Source organism: Gymnoscopelus braueri, assembly GCF_963280865.1.
Source record: "Gymnoscopelus braueri genome assembly, chromosome: 20".
In the NCBI taxonomy this organism is placed as follows: domain Eukaryota; kingdom Metazoa; phylum Chordata; class Actinopteri; order Myctophiformes; family Myctophidae; genus Gymnoscopelus; species Gymnoscopelus braueri.
The window spans coordinates 24,051,918-24,074,350 of record NC_137622.1 but is presented as its reverse complement, the minus strand read 5'-3'; the positions used below and the strand labels follow the sequence as shown (position 1 = coordinate 24,074,350).

The 22,433-nt window shown below is 41.4% G+C and overlaps 3 protein-coding genes across 3 annotated transcripts in view; all 3 read left to right on the top strand.

Annotated features, from left to right (window-relative positions):
* Nucleotides 1-1,349: 1,349 nt before the first annotated feature.
* Nucleotides 1,350-3,728, top strand: LOC308075604 (protocadherin alpha-8-like; the record flags this gene model as incomplete). Its single annotated transcript, XM_080415550.1, has 1 exon — nucleotides 1,350-3,728. The coding sequence occupies one exon, from the start codon at nucleotides 1,350-1,352 to the stop codon at nucleotides 3,726-3,728; it is 2,379 nt and encodes a 792-aa protein (XP_080271676.1).
* A 2,849-nt stretch (nucleotides 3,729-6,577) lies between these two features.
* On the top strand, nucleotides 6,578-13,117 carry LOC308075603 (protocadherin beta-13-like; the record flags this gene model as incomplete). The annotated part of the gene is made up of 3 exons (XM_080415549.1): nucleotides 6,578-8,938; nucleotides 12,576-12,687; nucleotides 13,107-13,117. 3 exons carry the CDS (start codon nucleotides 6,578-6,580, stop codon nucleotides 13,115-13,117), a joined length of 2,484 nt encoding a protein of 827 aa, XP_080271675.1.
* A 1,190-nt stretch (nucleotides 13,118-14,307) lies between these two features.
* Nucleotides 14,308-22,433, top strand: part of LOC308075516 (protocadherin alpha-C2-like) — a 162,537-nt gene continuing 154,411 nt past the window's right edge. The window contains exons 1-2 of the mRNA XM_080415436.1: nucleotides 14,308-14,632; nucleotides 16,023-16,759. Of these exons, the coding sequence (XP_080271562.1) occupies nucleotides 14,428-14,632; nucleotides 16,023-16,759 (942 nt within the window). The 5' untranslated portion in view covers nucleotides 14,308-14,427. The remainder of the gene's footprint in view (nucleotides 14,633-16,022; nucleotides 16,760-22,433) is intronic.

The window sequence follows — 22,433 nt, the reverse complement described above, 5'->3', positions numbered from 1 at the left end:
CCACAGCATCAGTGCAGATCTGACAGAAGGTACATGTTGGACTCAGAATGAGTATCGGTTGTACTATAGCAGTATAGCTCCTGGCATCAATGGGATTACTCTAGTGGTCTCTGACGCATGCAGGAGGCCTTAATCTGGAGAGGTATAAGGGTTGACGTATTTTAATGTTGATGTGCTCTAACATGAACACCACAACTAACAACAATTTTTTGTAATAATTATGCATTTATTCTGCTAAGCAACAATTTAAATATGTCAACAACCAACAACTTACAGCTTTCCTTTGAAAATAACTCTCCCCAGCAAATGTGTTATGGTAAAGGGGTATCTTTTTTTTAAAAAGTTGCTTGATTCAATATCTAAATATTTGATATGCATTTAATCATACACCTCCCCTCCTATTAACTATTATAGACTCATTGAAGACATATTTCCCTTTGACTGATTTTGTCATTCTAATGTGTTTTTTTAATAGCCTTTTCATTCATTTCATTTTATTATTTTATATTGTGTTTATCATTTTCATTTTTTTTATGGAAAAGGTAATAATAAAAAAAATAAAACACAGCCCCTCACTCAAGGACAACGTCAGTCACCAGAACAATGCTGGGACATGTGATTTCAAATAGTGTAATGCGTTAAAATGGAATTTTGAGTTCAATGGGTTAAAATAGGAGGGGCGTGTCTGATAACATGAATATCAAACATCTAAATATTGAATCAAGCAACTTAAACACTTTCTGGGATGCACACAAAAGCCAGAGTAGACGTTAATATGATCCCAGAAGTATTTTAAATGGAATATCCCTTTAAGTCTCTCAAGAAGGAGATGTCGCTCTCCATGGTGCTGAAATTGTATTTACGCAATCCGTGTTGCGGCTTGATAATGAGAATTGTGCTGATTCACTGTGATCATTTGACAAACATTTCATGTATTTCGGACTATTTATTTACTTTTGTATGGTTGTTGTTGTTTTTTGTTCAGTTGGATGGTCAACGTTTCAGTGTGTTTAGGATGAATTGCTTATAACATTATCTTGATGATTAAATTAGAGGTTGTTAGACTCTCTGATATTCTTCTAAAATGCTCATGTACTGGGTTGTGAGATCGCATGGTGTCAGTGTGCTCCGAAGAAAAGGATTCAGAAAGTCCTTGGGTCCACCCCTTCAGTGGCTTTGGTAGCCTATGCAGAGGAAGATTTGTCATCATTTCTAAGCACGTCTAACGATGTTTTTTGCTTAAGTGAGGATAATGAATATTGACCTTTATGAGTATGTAGGATGAAATATTTTTCATTAAGCTGTCATAGGTCTTTGTGAGGATTACGTACATTTGTTTTTGCTTCATCATGGAACAAAGAGGACGCGAGGCATGGAGGGGCCGACGGCGGTGGTTTGCTTTCCTGGTTGCTTTGCTTCTTTTGTGCAGCGTGGCCTCAGCACAAATAAGATATTCGGTATCAGAGGAAGCTAAAAAAGGAACAGTCGTTGGGAATATAGCAAAAGATTTGGGCTTGGATAAGAACACACTGAAAGAAAGGAGGTATCGAATTGTTTCTGGCTCTACTGATTCTCTTTTCCATGTGAATCAGAACGATGGTATCTTATATGTAAACAGAAAGATAGACAGAGAAGAGGTATGTGAGCGGAGCAGCGCATGTTTGATCAGTCTGAAAACCGTGCTTGAAACCCCCTTAGAAATCCATTACGTGGAAGTCGAAGTTGTGGATATAAATGATCATTCTCCCACTTTCCCCGAGACAGAGAAAGTGTTAGAAATCTGGGAGTCCGCTTTACCAGGAACACGATTTCAGTTTCAAGCCGCACGCGACCCAGATGGTGATCAGTTTTCAGTACAACAGTATAGACTGAGCACCAACGACCACTTCCGTTTGGAAGTGAAGGATAAGGGAGAAGATGGAAAGATTCCCATACTGGTGTTGCAAAAGGCTTTAGACAGGGAGGCTGTGGGGAGCCACTCATTGGTGCTAACTGCCTTAGATGGGGGGAAACCTCCAAAGTCGGGTAATATGAATATCAGAGTAGATGTACTTGATGTAAATGACAACATTCCCGTGTTTACTAAAGATGTCTACTCTGTGCTATTGAATGAGAATGTTCCAGTTGGTACAACTGTCATACAAGTCAATGCTACTGATTTGGATGATGGTCCAAATGGAGAGGTAGTTTACTCATTTGGCAACAGTGTAAACAATAGATTATTGAAGCTGTTTGGAATTAACCAATCAACAGGCGAAATTATTGTGAAGGACCTTATAGATTATGAGCAGAAGGACAGATATGAAATTGAAATCCAAGCATCAGATAAAGGCCTTGCTCAACTAACAACAGAAAAAAGTGTAATTATTAAGATAGTTGATATGAATGACAATCCTCCTGAAATTGAAGTGACATCATTTTCTAACGCCATATCTGAACAGTCCAGACCTGGTACCACAGTTGCTCTTATTAGTGCCAGTGATTTGGATTCTGGCCTCAATGGAAAAGTTATTTGTTCTATACGGGAGGACGTTCCATTTGCTTTATCGCAATCTTTAAAAGATAATATGTATTCTTTAATAACCAAATCACCCCTCGATAGGGAAAAACAGTCTCAATATGACGTAACTATTATCGCCAAGGACGCTGGTCAACCGTCATTATCATCTGAAAAGACAGTCACCGTTATTGTATCAGATGTAAATGATAACATCCCCGAGTTTTCCATGAACCCCTATACTTTTTACATCACTGAGAACAATGCTCCAGGTGCCTCCTTATTTTCAGTCAGGGCCACTGACCGTGATGAGAATGAAAATGCAAGAATTTTATACAATATATTTAGGAATGGGACAAACAATAATGCATTGACATCATTTTTAAACATAAATTCAGAAAATGGGAATATATTGGCATTAAAAAGTTTTGACTTTGAAACTCTAAAGACTTTTCAATTCAAAGTTGTTGCCACGGACTCTGGAACTCCACCACTAAGCAGCAACGTCACAGTGAACGTGTTCATTCTGGATCAGAACGACAACGCTCCAGTCATCTTGTATCCAGTCAGTGCTAACGGTACTGCTGAAGGTGTGGAGGAGATTCCCCGTAATGTGAACCCAGGATATTTGGTGGCTAAAGTTCGAGCCTATGATGCTGATATAGGATATAATGGCTGGTTATTATATTCACTACAGGAAGTTACTGACCAGAGTCTGTTTGGTTTGGACCGCTATACAGGACAGATAAGAACACTTCGTTCATTCACAGAGACAGACGAGGCTGAACATAAACTGGTCATACTGGTCAAAGACAATGGAAACGTTTCACTCTCAGCAACAGCTACTGTGACTGTCAAGGTTGTGGAGCCTAAAGAGGCTTTTGCAGCTTCTGATGTTAAAAGTGTATCAAAAGATGAAGAGGACAACAATTTGGCTTTTTACCTGATCATAACTTTGGGCTCAGTTTCAGTACTTTTTATCATGAGTATCATTGTGCTGATTATAATGCAGTGCTCAAAACAAGCAGATTATTCATCCAAATATTTACAAGAAACAAATTACGATGGAACTCTGTGCCACAGCATCCAATACAGATCTGGAGACAGACGATACATGTTAGTTGGACCCAGAATGAGTATCGGTTCTACTATAGTTCCAGGCAGCAATGGGAATACTTTAGTTGTTTCTGACAGGAGGCGCACATCTGGAGAGGTAAGATTGACTGCTTAATATTGATGTCAGTTTGGGAACAGTATGAATGAAAGATTATTCAAACTGTTTGATATAAACCCAGTTACAGGGGAAATTGTTGTGAAGGGTCTTATTGATTATGAGCAAAGAGACAACTATGAAATAGAAATTCAAGCCTCAGACAAATGCGGTGTCCCGCTTGTCACAGAGAAGAGCGTCATCATAAAGATAGTTGACGTGAATGACAATGCACCTGCGATAGAAGTGACCTCATTTTCAAGTGCCATATCTGAAGATTCTCGACCTGGAACTACAGTGGCCCTTATTAGTGTCAGTGATCTGGACTCGGGTCTCAATGGAAGGGTTATTTGTTCTATAGGTGAGGAAGTAAATTTTGCTTTAACGCCTCAGCGTTTTTTAGAATGTGAAATACCCCTTTAAATCTCTCAAACAGGAGCTGTCGCTCTCCATGGTACTGAATTTGATTTCACACAACCCGTGCTGCGGTGCTGCGGCTTGAGAGTGAGAACATGTTGATTCACATTTTGCAATCATTTGACAAACGTTTTCATGTATTTCAGACTATTTGTTTAATTGTCTCCGCCAGGCCGAAAGGCATGCCGAAAGGCATGGCGAGAGAGTATGTTTTGCCCCCTGTCCGTCCGTGTGTGTGTCTGTGTCATTCTGTCTTGTCTGTGTACAGCTAATCTCTCAAGAACAGATTCTGCTCTGCGTTGAAATCTTTCGTGAAGGCTCGTCATAACATGTACGCACTGGGCTACAAGTGGGCGTGCCTTCAGATCAGGAAACAGGCCGCGCTTTACCCAATCAAATGTAGTGGGCGGGATTCACGTGTCCTTCGATCTTTCCCCCTCGAAACAAACCCAAACTAATTTAACAATAGCGTCCGCGGAGCAGACAAAACCACGGAAAGATATTCACATTTTAACTTACTCTTTCATCATAGAAACAAGTGGGCTTATAACCAAAACGATCCATGTTCTCTGGGAGAAGTGGTGTTAGTGTTCCGTGTAGAAATATTGTTAGTGGGAATGAAAACATAGTGGCACCACCAGAAGTGAAAGCTGAAGGCAGACCAAGACCCTGTTTCCTTTGCGCACGTGTGCTACGTTGTCATTGTCCCAGAGCCAGTGAGAGATAGTACAAACAGCAGAGGGCGCTGTTTTTCATTCTCACTGGCTCTGGGTTCCCAGATTGGTGTACAGCTAATCTCTGGCACCGTTGGCTTGCTCACAGCGAAACTGTGCACACACAGTCCCTGGATGCCAGCGCAGAACCTCTGCCCCAAATTTTTCACATGGGCCTTTTATAGCGCCACCAGGAATACTGCCACCAGGACAGTACTCCTACAGATTTTGGCAAAAAATCCCGCAAATGGTATACAGTATCTCTATAGTCATTAACTCTCTCAGTGCCACGCCCCGAGATATCCCGAGTTTTTCCCGAGTACCCTCCGTGCCAGCACGAGAAATCCCAAGTTTTTACTTTTGACTGTGGTCGCGCTATTCTGTTTATTTTTCATGATCACTTTCGCTTCCTGACTCCTTCAGACTCATTGGGTTCCGGTTTCATGACGCAGATTCCGTTTCCGGTTCTCATTTTTTTCCCGCGGTCATTTTCGGCCAGAATAGGGAAAGTCACGGTTTTTCACACGGTATAAAAAGCGAACGGAGAGGTCCACGTCTACTCTCTTTGGTCTGGGTGACGATCAGTCATCGTAGTCGTGTATCGCATCGTAATTTAGCCCGATCAACGATTGTCGAAAATGTCAACATCCGGTTATGACCGGATATGACGTGAGCCTGTTTGGGAGGGGGCGAGTGAGCCAGCGAGGTCAGCAATGTGTCGATTTGTTGCTCTCTACTGGTAGAACTGTATTATGGGTTTAAAAACCCAATCAGATCATTTATTTGTGCATTTTTCACATTTGCCTTTTATAGCGCCACCAGGAGGCCGACTTATGTAAAAAAATAAAAAATCATATTAAGCCTTCAGATTTGATCCAAATTTCACGCAAATTGGTACACATGATCTCTATAGTCATATTATCAAGAAGGATCTGTTTGATTTTTCATATTCCATCCTGGTTGGCTAAGATTGACATCTAAAGTTTGCAGGAGTGGCCTGTTTTGAACAAAATGCTACAAATCATGAACGCAGCGTTCTGATTGCTGTGAAACTTTGAACGCACATTTGCACTATGTTGAGGAACAAATGCCACCCTTTTAACATTGGCCTATCATTTTTGGCAAATTTCTTTTTAAAATATTATTCCCACAATTTTTGTCCAAACATCACGGAAATCAGTACACATCATCACTATAGTCAAGTGATCAAGACGAATCTGTCCGATTTTTCATATTCCATCCTGATTGGCGAATTCCGAACTTTGCTGTTCCACAATAACCTACTACCTGACATGGTGGAGACCTATGCTCCAAGGAGCACTTTTTCTAGTTTTGATTTGAAGTTTTTTTTTTTTTTTTCAGTTGGCTGCGGTCAATGTTTTGGTGTGTTTAGGATGATTTACGAATTGCTCATAATGCAATCATGAGATGATAAGATTATTAGAGGTTCAGGTTAATGCTCCTGTACTGAGTTGTAAGATCGCATGGTGTCAGTGTGCGCTGCAGAAAATGATTCAGAAATTCCTTTTCATGATAGGATCTTGGATCCACCCCTCAGTGGCTTTAGTAGCCTATCCTATGCGCAGGAACATTTGACATCATTCCCAAGCATTTCTAAGAATGTTTTTGCGTAAGTGGGGATAATGAACATTGACATTTATGAGTATGTTGGATGGAGTAAACGTCATTAAGCTGTCATCGTTGTTCTGGAGGATTACGTGTATTTGTTTTTGCTTCATCATGGAACAAAGAGGACGCGAGGCACGGAGGGGCCGACGGCGGTGGTTTGGTTTCCTGGTTGCTTTGCTTTTTTTGTGCAGCGTGGCCTCAGCGCAAATAAAATATTCGGTACCAGAGGAATCTAAAGAAGGAACAGTCGTTGGGAATATAGCAAAAGATTTGGGCTTGGATAAGAACACACTGAAAGAAAGGAGGTATCGAATTGTTTCTGGCTCTACTGATTCTCTTTTCCATGTGAATCAGAACGATGGTATCTTATATGTAAACAGAAAGATAGACAGAGAAGACGTATGTGAGCGGAGCAGTGCATGTTTGATCAGTCTGAAAACCGTGCTTGAAACCCCCTTAGAAATCCATTACGTGGAAGTCGAAGTTGTGGATATAAACGATCATTCTCCCACTTTCCCCGAGACAGAGAAAGTGTTAGAAATGTCGGAGTCGGCTTTACCAGGCACACGATTTCAGGTGCAAGCCGCACGCGACCCAGATGGTGATCAGTTTTCAGTACAACAGTATAGACTGAGCCCCAACGACCACTTCCGTTTGGAAGTGAAAGATAAGGGAGAAGATGGAAAGATTCCCATACTAGTGTTGCAAAAGGCATTAGACAGGGAGACTATGGGGAGCCACTCATTGGTGCTAACTGCCTTAGATGGTGGAAAACCTCCTAAATCGGGTAATATGAATATCATAGTAGATGTACTTGATATAAATGACAACGCACCTGTGTTTTCTAAAGATGTTTACTCTTTGCTACTGAATGAGAATGTTGCAGTTGGTACAACTGTCTTACAAGTCAATGCTACTGATTTGGATGATGGTCCAAACGGAGAGGTGGTTTACTCATTTAGCAACAGTGTAAACAATAGATTATTAAAGCTGTTTGGAATTAACCAATCAACAGGCGAAATTATTGTGAAGGACCTTATAGATTATGAGCAGAAGGACAGATATGAAATTGAAATCCAAGCATCAGATAAAGGCCTTGCTCAACTAACAACAGAAAAAAGTGTAATTATTAAGATAGTTGATATGAATGACAATCCTCCTGAAATTGAAGTGACATCATTTTCCAACGCCATATCTGAACAGTCCAGACCTGGTACCACAGTTGCTCTTATTAGTGCCAGTGATTTGGATTCTGGCCTCAATGGAAAAGTTATTTGTTCTATACGGGAGGATGTTCCATTTGCTTTATCGCAATCTTTAAAAGATAATATGTATTCTTTAATAACCAAATCACCTCTCGATAGGGAAAAACAGTCTCAATATGACGTAACTATTATCGCCAAGGACGCTGGTCAACCGTCATTATCATCTGAAAAGACAGTCACCGTTATTGTTTCAGATGTAAATGATAACGTCCCCGAGTTTTCCATGAACCCCTATACTTTTTATATCACTGAGAACAATGCTCCAGGTGCCTCCTTATTTTCAGTCAGGGCCACTGACCGTGATGAGAATGAAAATGCCAGACTTTCATACAATATATTTAGGAATGGGACCAACAGTAATGCTTTGACATCATCTTTAAACATAAATTCAGAAAATGGGAATATATTGGCATTAAAAAGTTTTGACTTTGAAACTCTAAAGACTTTTCAATTCAAAGTTGTTGCCACGGACTCTGGAACTCCACCACTAAGCAGCAACGTCACAGTGAACGTGTTCATTCTGGATCAGAACGACAACGCTCCAGTCATCTTGTATCCAGTCAGTGCTAACGGTACTGCTGAAGGTGTGGAGGAGATTCCTCGTAATGTGAACCCAGGATATTTGGTGGCTAAAGTTCGAGCCTATGATGCTGATATAGGATATAATGGCTGGTTATTATACTCACTACAGGAAGTTACTGACCACAGTCTGTTTGGTTTGGACCGCTATACAGGACAGCTAAGAACACTTCGTTCATTCACAGAGACAGATGAGGCTGAACATAAACTGGTCATACTGGTCAAAGACAATGGAAACGTTTCACTCTCAGCAACAGCTACTGTGACTGTCAAGGTTGTGGAGCCTAAAGAGGCCTTTGCAGCTTCTGATGTTAAAAGTGTATCAAAAGATGAAGAGGACAACAATTTGGCTTTTTACCTGATCATAACTTTAGGCTCAGTTTCAGTACTTTTTATCATGAGTATCATTGTGCTGATTATAATGCAGTGCTCTAAACAAGCAGATTATTCATCCAAATATTTACAAGAAACAAATTACGATGGAACTCTGTGCCACAGCATCCAATACAGATCTGGAGACAGAAGATACATGTTAGTTGGACCCAGAATGAGTATCGGTTCTACTATAGTTCCAGGCAGCAATGGGAATACTTTAGTTGTCTCTGACAGGAGGCGCACATCTGGAGAGGTAAGATTGACTGCTTAATATTGATGTCAATGAAAGTTTTTGCTCCTATTTCTCTGTATGGCTCTCTATAATTTGAGCATGGGAAAGCATAATACATAGGCTACTTAACATGCGTTTGAGAAGAGAAAAGGGGAATCCTTCTAATCTGGATTTGACAACAAACTGTCTCTCAGACAGAAAAACTGGTTCAACTCTGGCACCAACTCTTTGCTGGTCTAGAACATGGTGTAGATTAGAACCAAGTTTTGAGAGTCTGTCCTCAGTCAGGTTTCACTTTTAAAATAGAACATTTATTAACATTGGAAACTAGTCCTTGTCATGTATAAGTAGTAAAACATGTATTGGTGTAGAGTCAGGTTACCCTCTGCAATATATCACTGTCCATGGTGCTGAAATCCGTTGGTATCAGCGCTGAAATTGAACTGATCATTTAGCCGTGTACCTGGAAATGCTAGTGGCTCACTGTAGCCTAATCCTTTAAAATGTTAAATTTTGTCGTGTTAATACGTATGGCGATATTGCATATTCCTTCAGAATTATTCTAGTCGTTGATTAGTGAGTACCAATTTTTTTTTTCAAAACAATGACCTGCAATGTGATTCAAGAAATGGAGCAACTAACAATAAAGAAGCATAATTTCTAAACATTAATCCAGAAAGCTGTGTTATTTTAAGGCTGAAGAACTTTGACCATGAAACTTTGAAAACATTTCAGTTCCAAGTTGTTGCCACAGACTCTGGAACTCCACCACTTAGCAGCAACGTCACAGTGAAACTTGTTGATTCTGGATCAGAACGACAGATGTTCCTGTCATCTTGTATCTGGTCAGTGCTGACGGTACTGCTGAAGAGGTGGAGGAGATTCCTCATAATGTCAACGCAGGACATTTGGTGGTTAAAGTGATTGGCTGTAACTGTCCCCAAATGTGTCATTATGGTCTCTCAGGAGCTGCCGCTCTCCATGGTGCTGAATTTGCATTCTCAGTGAGTGATATGGCAATCGTTTTCATAATTATGTTTCTAACTATATATCTTAATGTGGATTTTTTTGTTGTTATTTCAAGTTGGTTGGTCAACATTTCGGTGTGTTGGGGTGATAAACTAATTTCAGTCAATTCTGTCTTTAGATCATTAGATTAGATGTTGACAGACTTTGACATTCTTCTATATATTCTCGTGCACTGAGTTTTGAGATCGCATGGTGTCAGTATACTCTGCAGAAAATTATTCTGAAAGACCTTTTCATCATAGGATCTTGGTTCCACCCCTCAGTGGCTTTAGTAGCTACATGCGCAGCCAGGGACATTTGTAATCATTTGTCAGCATTTCTAACAATGTTTTTGCGTAAGTTGGGATAATGGATATTGACCTTTATGTTGGCTGAAGTAACCCACTGTCATAGTTCTTTTTGAGGATTACAAATATTGTCTTGATTCATCATGGAACAAAGAGGACGCGAACCACTGAGGAACACACGGCGGTGGTTTGCTTTCCTGGTTGCTTTGCTTCTTTTGTGCAGCGTGGCCTCAGCGCAAATAAGATATTCGGTACCAGAGGAAGCTAAAGAAGGAACAGTCGTTGGGAATATAGCAAAAGATTTGGGCTTGGATAAGAACACACTGAAAGAAAGGAGGTATCGAATTGTTTCTGGCTCTACTGATCCCCTTTTCCATGTGAATCAGAACGATGGTATCTTATATGTAAACAGAAAGATAGACAGAGAAAAGGTATGTGAGCGAAGCAGCGCATGTTTGATCAGTCTGAAAACCGTGCTTGAAACCCCCTTAGAAATCCATTACGTGGAAGTGGAAGTGCTTGATATAAACGACCATTCTCCCACTTTCGCCGAGGAAGAGAAACTGTTAGAAATTTTCGAGTCCGCCTTACCAGGAAAACGATTTCAACTACAAGCTGCACGCGACCCAGATGGTGATCAGTTTTCAGTACAACAGTATAGACTGAGCCAAAACGACCACTTCCGTTTGGAAGTGAAGGATAGGGGAGAGGATGGGAAAATTCCCATACTAGTGTTGCAAAAGGCTTTAGACAGGGAGACTATGGGGAGCCACTCATTGGTGCTAACTGCCTTAGATGGGGGTAAACCTCCAAAATCGGGTAATATGAATATTACGGTAGATGTACTTGATGTAAATGACAACACGCCCATGTTTACTAAAGATAGTTACTCTGTGCTATTAAATGAGAATGTTCCAGTTGGTACAACTGTCACCCGAGTCAATGCGACTGATTTGGATGATGGTCCAAACGGAGATGTAGTGTACTCATTTGGCAATAGTGTAAATAATAGATTATTCAAGCTGTTTGAAATTAACCAATCAACAGGTGATATAATTGTGAAAGACGTAATAGATTATGAGTACAAGGACAGATATGAAATTGAAATCCAAGCCTCAGATAAAGGCTCGGCTCCGCTAACAACAGAAAAAAATTTAATCATAAAGATAGTAGATATGAATGACAATCCACCTGAAATTGAAGTGACATCATTTTCCGACGCAATATCTGAAAATGCCAGACATGGAACCACTGTTGCCCTGATTAGTGTCAGTGATTTGGATGCTGGCCTCAATGGGAAAGTTATTTGTTCCATTAGGGAGGACGTTCCATTTGCTTTAACACAATCTTTAAAAAATAATATGTATTCTTTAATAACCAAATCACCTCTGGATAGGGAAAAACAGTCCCAATATGAGATAACTATTATCGCTAGGGACACTGGTCAACCATCATTATCATCTGAAAAGACAGTCACCGTTATTGTATCAGATGTAAATGATAACATCCCCGAGTTTTCCATGAACCCCTATACTTTTTATATCACTGAGAACAATGCTCCAGGTGCCTCCTTATTTTCAGTCAGGGCTACTGACCGTGATGAGAATGAAAATGCCAGGATTGTATACAATATATTCAGGAATGGGACAAACAATAATGCATTGACATCATTTTTAAACATAAATTCAGAAAATGGGAACATATTGGCATTAAAAAGTTTTGACTTTGAAACTCTAAAGACTTTTCAATTCAAAGTTGTTGCCACGGACTCTGGAACTCCACCACTAAGCAGCAACTTCACAGTGAACGTGTTCATTCTGGATCAGAACGACAACGCTCCAGTCATCTTGTATCCAGTCAGTGCAAATGGTACTGCTGAAGGTGTGGAGGAGATTCCTCGTAATGTGAACCCAGGATATTTGGTGGCTAAAGTTCGAGCCTATGATGCTGATATAGGATATAATGGCTGGTTATTATACTCACTACAGGAAGTTACTGACCACAGTCTGTTTGGTTTAGACCGCTATACAGGACAGATAAGAACACTTCGCTCATTCACAGAGACAGACGAGGCTGAACATAAACTGGTCATACTGGTCAAAGACAATGGAAATGTTTCACTCTCAACAACAGCTACTGTGACTGTCAAGGTTGTGGAGCCCAAAGAGGCTTTTGCAGCTTCTGATGTTAAAAGTGTATCAAAAGATGAAGAGGACAACAATTTGGCTTTTTACCTGATTATAACTTTGGGCTCAGTTTCAGTACTTTTTATCATCAGTATCATTGTGCTGATTATAATGCAGTGCTCCAAACAAGCAGATTATTCATCCAAATATTTACAAGAAACAAATTACGATGGAACTCTGTGCCACAGCATCCAGTACAGATCTGGAGACAGAAGATACATGTTAGTTGGACCCAGGATGAGTATTGGTTCCACTATAGCTCCTGGCAGTAATGGGAATACTCTAGTGGTCTCTGACCGGCGACATACATCTGGAGAGGTAAGATATAGGCACTTGCATGGAACTCTTCCATTTCGAAGTTGTCAGGTTTTGGAATACCTATAAGGGTTTTAAACTTTGAAGTGCAATATCTTGAATACAATTGATTCCTTTTGTTAAAATGTTGTAATTCTTAGTTTTCTGACACTGTAGGCATGCAGTGACGGTGCAAGCGTTTACGACCATTCCCAAAAGCATTCCGTGAACCTACAGTAGGCTATATCATGCATGCAGTATAACGTTGGTCCGCACGGTGTCAGCGCACAAATAGTAGGCTACGTCGCCTGTCAGGAGAGTTGCCAAGTCCGCTTTATCATATTGCGACGACGTGCTTGTTCTTGTTCTTGTTGTTGTTTTTCCTCTGTAAAGTCGAAGCTTAATAGCAGCCACATCTATTCATTATGTTTTTGTTGCAAGAATGAACATACTGCTACTTCTCTCTTTGGGCACGCAGTAGCTGTAGAATACAACTCTCGTAGACGTATTTATGATTCTGACGTTTTCAATCTACGAGAGATGTAGGGTTCACGCCCCATGGAGACAGGGACTTTCTGCAATCTGCACTATGCCCCGTAGACACTCCAAACATGTACACATTGAAAATAAAGGTCCTTACCCCCAAGCCCCAAATGTTAACTGTCTCTACGTGGTAGTAGTTTAATGTAATAATCCATATCTTTCAATAAAGAAGTGTTTTAATGCCGTCTGTGGCCGATTATGTCGGAAGTTCCCAATGGGCGGTAGTGACGGGTAGTGGCGGGGCGCATCTGGTGAAACCCGGAATTACACTAAATGTAAACAGGAAGTAAATGAGGGTGAAAAATGGCGTTCGGCCACAAACGGCATTAAAACACTTCTTTATTGAAAGATATGGATTATTATATTAAACTACTACCACGTAGAGACAGTTAACATTTGGGGCTTGGGGGTAAGCACCTTTATTTTCAATTTGTACATGTTTGGAGTGTCTACGGGGCATAGTGCAGAAAGTCCCTGTCTCCATGGAGCGTGAACCCTACAACTCTCGTAGATTGAAAACGTCAGAATCATAAATACGTCTACGAGAGTTGTATTCTACAGCTAGGCACGCAGAGCAACGTGTCCCATTTATTTCACACACTGCACTCATACTGACAACACAACACAGTGAACACACCTGTTCCTTATTGTCTCTAATCAAACCCCTCCACTCTCTTAAAGAGCCCATGGTGAATTATGCCCCAAGACAGTCACTACAATGGGTGCGTTCGGAAATTACGCACCGGAGCACACTCGCCTATTAGTTTGTATTGGCCAGTGCGCTCAGTGCTGTATTTTCGAACGCGCCCTATGTTGACCATCTCGGCAAATTGGATCTTGGATCTTTTTGTAATAAAGGACTAACATGCACTTGACCAGTGTGTTGCAACGAGAGCTCACTCTTTTGGCTTGTTTTCGTAGACCTGGTTGCTTGTTTCTCTCACGCGACCTGGCAACACTTAGCAAAACCTGCCTCTTGCTTGTTTGATCTTTCTTGGCGTTGGCGAGGAGCTGCATGCGGATTTGGGGACGGAATTAACATAATGTCTCCTTCTGATAATTGGACAGTTACTGGTTTACTTGCCTGACCTCTGCTTTACACAATAGGCATTTCTTGCGGAACCTTAACTTCTGAGATATTTTTAAAAATGGCCCAAAGCAGGTACAACGCATGGTGGGAGCGATTTGTTCCTATCGTGGCTTCACTGGTTCTTTTATGGAATATTTCTTTTGCACAGATACGATATTCTATTTCAGAGGAAACGACGGAGGGTACACAGGTTGGAAATATTGCAAAAGATCTGGGACTGGATCTCAATTCGTTGAAAACTCGGGGATTTCGTATTGTTTCTGGGTCAACCCAGCCCCTGTTGCAGGTAAATCAAAACGATGGCATCCTTTATGTGAGCCGAAAGATGGATAGAGAAGAGATATGTGAACGGAGCAGTACGTGTTTGATCAACCTGAAAACCGTGCTCGAGAACCCACTGGAGATCCATTACGTCGCAGTGGAGGTTCTGGATGTGAACGACCATGCCCCCAGCTTCCCAACGAACGAGACACGTTTAGAGATATCCGAGTCTGCTTTAGCAGGGGCACGATTCCAACTACAAGGTGCTCGCGACCCAGACAGCGACACGAATTCTATTCAACAGTACAAACTCAGCCACAATGAACACTTTCGCCTCGAAATTAAAGATAGAGGAGAGGATGGGAAAATCCCCATTTTAAATTTACTTAAACCACTTGACAAAGAAACTGCAAGGAGTCATAGATTACTGCTTACAGCCATTGATGGAGGAAAGCCTGCTAAGTCGGGTACCACTGTCATCAACGTGGATGTTTTGGACGTGAATGACAACATGCCCGTTTTCTCCAAAGATTCGTATTCTGCGACCCTCACCGAGAATTCACCAATTGGCACAACAGTGATACAAGTAAATGCAACAGATTTAGATGACGGTTTAAACGGGGAGGTCATTTATTCATTTGGCAATAATGTGAATAATAAAATACGTAGCCTGTTTGAGGTAGATGCCAATACTGGTGAAATTATTGTCAAAGGTTTGGTAGATTTTGAAGTTAAAGATCGATATGAAATTGATATTAAAGCATCTGATAAGGGAGCTGCTCCAATGACAACAGATAAAAGTGTGATTATTAAAGTAGTTGACCTCAATGACAATGCCCCTGAGATTGAGGTGACATCCTTTTCAAATTCTATACCTGAGAACTCCAAACCTGGAACCACTGTAGCATTGATAAGTATAAATGATATTGACTCAGGTCTCAATGGAAAGGTTATTTGCTTTATAAGTGAGGGAGTGCCTTTTACATTATCACCATCTTCACAAAATAACATGTATTCTGTAGTCACCAAATCCCTGCTGGATAGGGAGCATCTGTCAGAGTATGATGTAACAATAGTGGCTAAAGATGCAGGTGAACCAGCCTTGTCAGCTATGAAGACAATTAGAGTTGTTGTATCTGATGTGAATGATAACAGTCCAGAGTTTTCACTGAGCCCCTATACCTTTTATGTTACTGAGAACAACACTCCAGGAGCCAAAATATTTTCTGTAAGGGCGTCTGATCGTGATGAGGGTGATAATGCTCATATTTCATATCATATTCAGAGAGATGGAGGTATTAACAATAAACTGACATCATTTCTCAATATTAACTCTGAAAATGGTGACATTATGGCACTTAAAAACTTTGACTTTGAAATACTTAAAAAATTCCAATTCCTTGTTTTTGCAAAAGATTCTGGAATTCCACCACTAAGCAGCAATGTGACCGTTAATGTGTTCATTCTGGATCAGAATGACAACGCTCCAGTCATCTTGTATCCAGTCAGTGCTAACGGTACTGCTGAAGGTGTGGAGGAGATTCCCCGTAATGTGAACGCAGGACATTTGGTGGCCAAAGTGAGAGCCTATGATGCTGATATAGGATATAATGGCTGGTTATTATATTCACTGCAGGAAGTTACTGACCACAGTCTGTTTGCTTTGGACCGCTATACTGGACAGATAAGAACCCTTCGCTCATTCACAGAAACAGACGAGGCTGAACATAAACTAGTCATACTGGTAAAAGACAATGGAAACGTTTCACTCTCAGCAACAGCTACTGTGATTGTGAAAGCTGTTGAACCCAAAGAGGCGTTTGCAGCTTCTGATGTTAAAACTGCAGCAAAAGATGAAGAGGAAAACAATGTGGCTTTTTATCTGATCATAACCTTGGGCTCAGTTTCAGTACTTTTTATCATCAGTATCATCGTGCTGATTATAATGCAGTGTTCCAAACCCACAGAATATTCCTCCAAGTATTTGCAAGAGACTAATTATGACGGAACACTGTGCCATAGCATCCAATACAGATCCGGAGACAGACGTTACATGTTAGTTGGACCCAGAATGAGTATAGGTTCTACAATAGTTCCGGGCAGCAATGGGAATACTCTAGTGGTCCCTGACAGGCGTCGTGCATCTGGAGAGGTAAGAAGAATCTTTGAGCAATTGAATATCAGTCAAAATACTTAGTAGTCAGCTTGTCTTTTTTTTTGTGTGCGAAGTGTACAATCAATGCAAAATATTGTACACGTTTAACATGAATAGCATTCATTTTTGCTTGAATACTTTGTTAACAGTTTGCAAACAGAGGTACGGACAATGATGCTAAAAGGTTCACACAAAAAGGCCTGAGGTCCTGTTTCCATTGTGGTCCTTGTTTATTGAATTCATCAAGACATATAAAGACATACAATACTATACAAGAAATTGTACTAGGAGCAGTAAAAGTATATTTACAGAAAAACAGTGGGGGGGGGGGGGGGGTCATGTATTGTGGTTGCTGTCCTTGGTGCTGAAACCCATTGCATGTTAAAGTGGCATTTGGCAAAACTTTTTTGGCAATCGGACACTGCATTCATGGTTTGAGGCATTTTGTGCAAATTTTTTTTTTGTTGCTAAATTAGACCTGCTGGTGGCGCTATAACAGGCCAATGTTAAAAGGGTGGCATTTGTTCCTCAATATAGTGTGAATGTGTGTGCAAAGTTTCACCGCAATTGGACGGTGTGTTCATGATTTGCGGAATTTTGTTCAAAACAAGCCACTACTGCAAACTTTAGATGTCAATCTTAGCCAATGAGGATGGAATATGAAAAATCAAACACATCCGTCTTGATCACATGACTATGGAGATCATGTGTACCGATTTGCGTGAAATTTGGATAAATCGGAAGGCGTAATATAAAAGAAATTGTTTTACATAAGTCGGCCTCCTGGTGGCGCTATAAAAGGCAAATGTAAAAAATGCAGGACAAAGGTTTTTCCTTGACCTCTAGGGAGTGCGCATACAAAGTTTTACACAGATCGGTGCAGTTATAGGTAAAAACATGAATCGGCCTTTTATAGCGCCACCATGAGGCTGATTTGAAAATGTTCAAGTGGCATTTCTTCCTCAGCATAGTGTAAATATGTGTGCAAAATTTCACGGAAATTGCATGCTGTGTTCATGATTTGAGGCATTTTGTTGAAAACGGAGCACTCCTGCAAACTTTTTGCAAAGCCATTTTTAGCCAATCAGGATGGAATATGAAAAATCTGAAAGACCCGTTTCGTTTAATGACTATAGAGATAGCCTACTGTGTACCGATTTGCAAGATTTTTGGACAAAATCTGTAGGAGTACTGTCAAAAAATATGTTTTGCACAAATCGGCGTCCTGGTGGTGCTATAAAAGGCCATTGTGAAAAATTTGGGGCAGAAGTTCGGAATTGCCATCCAGGCCAGGGAGAGAGGCACAGTTTCGCTGCGATCAAGCCAATGGCGGCGGAGATTAGCTGGTCACAGACGGACACACACACACACACACACACACACACACACACACACACACACACACACACACACACACACACACACACACACACACACGGACGGAGGGTAAAACATACTCTCTCGCCATGCCTTTCGGCCTGGCGGAGACAACAACAAAACATAGACCACTACTGTCTCATAATCTGAGCTCATATAGGCCTACATACAGTATGTAGATGTAGATCCTCATGATGGATTAAATGACCAAAGTCATTAGATCAACTCTCATGTTATGTCAAGGTTGATGTAGTTGTTGCTTGATGAATGTATCCCTTTTCCACTTTAATTTTGGCAAATTGAACTTGATGGCCTTGGTTGGTTCATTGTGTGACAAGTCCTCATCGAATATTATCAATTCACTGTCTTCATTAAAGCGGCACCACTGTAGCTTTTTTGTAATGAATAAAATTTATTTGTTTCCAATATGTATGGTAAAGTATGTTAATACATTATAACGTATACAATTGGGGTGGTTGTATTTTGTCTCCCTGCTCTTCTATTGAGACATTTAGATCGTGTCAAAGGTCATATCTCAGACACAGGATCTGACATGAATAATCTTTTGAGTCAAGATTCAATGTATCCCCTGAGCAGGCTCTATTAGATCAGTGGTAAAAATGTCAGCACTTGCGCAGGAAACTGGGGTAGAAGAGGAAAGTTACATAGTGCAGCTTTAAGTGGCTCCATAGAAGTAAGCCTTGCCGAGCCCTGAGGCCCATATAGGGCAGGAGCCTATCTGTTTCCTTAGCGTGAGCAGTGGTGGAAAAAGTAGGCTACTAATTTTTTTTTACTTAAGTAAAAGTATCAATACTGCAATGTAGAAATACTCTGTTACAAGTTAAAGTCTGGTATTAAAAGTTTACTTGAGTAAAAGTACAAAAGTATTGGCATCAAAATATACTTAAGTACCAAAAGTAAAAGTACTCATTATGCAGAATGTCCCATTTGAAAATAGCCGATCTACAAGCTCACAATGCATCGCATTGCGAGCTTGTAGGTCTGCTATGTTCAAATGGCCGAAATATATACAGGGCTGAAGTGGTTATTGTGTTTTTTAATAATAATAATAAAAAAAGCAACTAGTAACCAAAGTTTTCAAATAATTATAGTGGAGTAAAAGTACGATATTTGCCACTGAGATGTAGTGGAGTAGAAGAAATATAGAAAAAAAACTAGAAAAAGTGCTCCTCGGAGCACAGGTCTCCGCCAGGTCAGGTAGGATAGTGTCGGGCAGCAATGTTGGGAATTCGCCAATCAGGCTGGAATGTGAAAAATCAGGCGGATCGGACGGATCCTTCTTGATCAGTTGACTATAGAGATCATGTGTACCGATTTGCGTGATGTTTGGATAAAATCTGAAGGATTAATATAAAAGAGTTTTATATAAGTTGGCCTCCTGGTGGCGCTATAATAGGGCAATGTTGAAAGGGTGGCATTTGTTCGTCAACGTAGTGCAACTGTGCATGCGAAGTTTCATCGCAATCTGACGCTGCGTTCATGATTTGCAACATTTTGTTCAAAACGGGCCACTCCTGCAAACTTTAGATGTCAATCTTAGCCAATCAGGATGGAATATGAAAAATCTAACAGATCCGTCTTGATCACATGACTATAGAGATCATGTCTACCGATTTGTGTGAAATTTGGACAAAATGTGAAGGAGTAATATAATAAAATGTGTTTTATATAGGTCGGCCTCCTGGTGGCGCTATAAAAGGCAGATGTGAAAAATGTTTTTTCCCTGACCTCTAGGGAGTGCACATACAAAGTGGGGGGGGCCGCGGTCACCCCGCGGTCGGGACGCGCGGGGGTGGGGGGGCGGTGCGACGGGACGCGCGCGTCACCGGGTATGGTCTAGTTAGTATATATATTGTTGTCTCTGCCAGGCCGAAAGGCATGGCGAGAGAGTATGTTTTGCACCCTGTCCGTCCGTGTGTGTGTGAGAGACAGACACGCGCGACCCGTCGCCACACACACACACACACACACACACACACACACACACACACACACACACACACACACACACACACACACACACACACACACACACACACACACACACACACACACACACACAGATCCGCTTGAGGCACACATGCGCGCGACCCGTCGCGAGCACACACACACACACACACACATACACACCACGGTACATCCTCATGCGGCCAGAGCTGTCCCCCGTCGCGAACACACACACGCGGCCGTCGCGCGAACACAAATAATGTACATTCTGACACGTGCCTCCCCAACGTGCATGCGCACGTGCGTGTCCGCGCATACACTGTTGTACATCTGTGTGTACAACAGTGTAACGCAGTGGGGCTGTAGATGCGACACATGCGCAGTTTGAGCAACCACCGTAAGCATGGCGACATTCTTTGACATAAAAATGCGAATAAACAGCTGAGATTTAGTGATATTGAAAAACGGGCTTCGCAGTCCCATGCACATGGTAATGGTCAATGGTTGTGTGCAATTTGAGATCAATAGCTCCCGGCACTGAGGAGAACCGGGCAGAACTATTTTTGGGCTCAGAGGTTTGGTCTCAGAGGTTTGTGGAATTATAGGAGGATTATAGGAGGATATATATAGAAAATTGGAAATACTCCAGTAAAGTAAAAGTACCTCAACATTTTACTTAAGTACAGTACTTGAGTAAATGTTTACTAGTTACTTTCCACCACTGACCGTGAGGCAGCTTGATGTACAAGTACACCCCCTGTACATGACGCTAGTATGTCGCAGGGACTTACTCCCAATCCATCCCTTGATGCTGAGTGCCAAGCAGGGAGGCATTGGGTCCCATTTATAGTCTTTTGTATACAGTCTAACCACAAGGCCACTGAGCTGGTCCATAAAAGTCTGGCTGGGAATATTATTGTGTGAAAGAAAGGGTGAACATTTTTCCACCATTGAACACTGAGTGCATCAGGTCAGAGTTAAGCAATATGTGCCATGGAGGGGTTAGTTAGTGTAGTGATGTCACTATACAACACTGTGTCAAGCAAGGATTGAGGAACTAAATCATCTGGTGTAGTTTTGGGACCCCTGGGTTAGCTTGTGTTGATGCCGTGTCCTTAGATGTGAGAATACTTAATTCACAAAATTCCACACAGTGCAGTGATTTTGCTATTAGTATTTAGGGTCAATTTGACATCTTAAACAGCTTTTATGACTTGCTTTATTAAAAATGTCAGATGCGAGAGTGCGGTCTAGCCAACACAAACTCGGAACTCCTGGATCGCTGCCCTCCACACTCTCCTATCTAACATCAGAGTCTTGAGCTCTACAGTGTTGTTAGCTAAGCTGTCGCGCCGCAGTGCATCTATGTAGGTGGTGCGTGTAAAGTTGGCCGGATGGTCAAGGCTCCAAGAATCGACAAAGTCCAAGAACATAGATTTTTGGTATTTTATTTACCTCCTAAACTAGGAATCAGCCCCATGCAGGAGTGTAACAGTCAAGGTCTGAGGCAAATAATACTACTTCAAAAATAAATACTGGCCACAAATACACTTTCAAAAACAGAAAGTAAGAAATAAACACTTGATAACTAAACTAAGAAAAAACAAACAAACCAAGAACTAAAGATACTGAAACAGGAAATGCCTTTTGACTCAAGGCCCTGGCAGCTCTCCCCTGGTGTTGTCTCCTTAACAGCTACAAGTAAACTGAGCATTTCACTCTGAGCATTTTACACTCTACAATTCCAGCCTCCCTTATACACCAGGTAAGCCACACCCACAATTAGTAACTGGCATAATCATCAACTCAAACAAAGCAAACCATGGCCCATGAGTTAGACTACGCAATTATAGATTTTCTGAGCAAACTTGAAATGCATTTCTAGGCATCAAATAATTCACAACACCATGACCATAAAATTATACAATACAGAAAGTATAGAATAGCCTGCAACACTGGGTGCTGAACAGACACACCTCCCAGACAGCTTGATGACAGTCAATTATTAGAAGCAGCTGTGCAGTGTGTGCTTGTAATGTCCAGTTTTACACTGTGGAGTCCTTAGTGTCTATAGGGCACGGGTTGCCCCGTGACATTTCCCCCCCCTTCTGAAGACACCCCCTGTGGCGTCATCGAAGAGAAGTCCACTACCGTTCTCACCCCACAAGTGAAGCAGCAGACCCTTCTGCCCCAGCAGACGCCTTGTCTGCACCCTGGGTGCCTCCATGTCCACTGGAGCTGGGCGGTCTGTAGGTTGAGGCCACTGAGCTTCTGCTTCTCCTTCACCTTCTCTGTATCCTTGTCCCTCTGGAACTGCTGAAAGGGT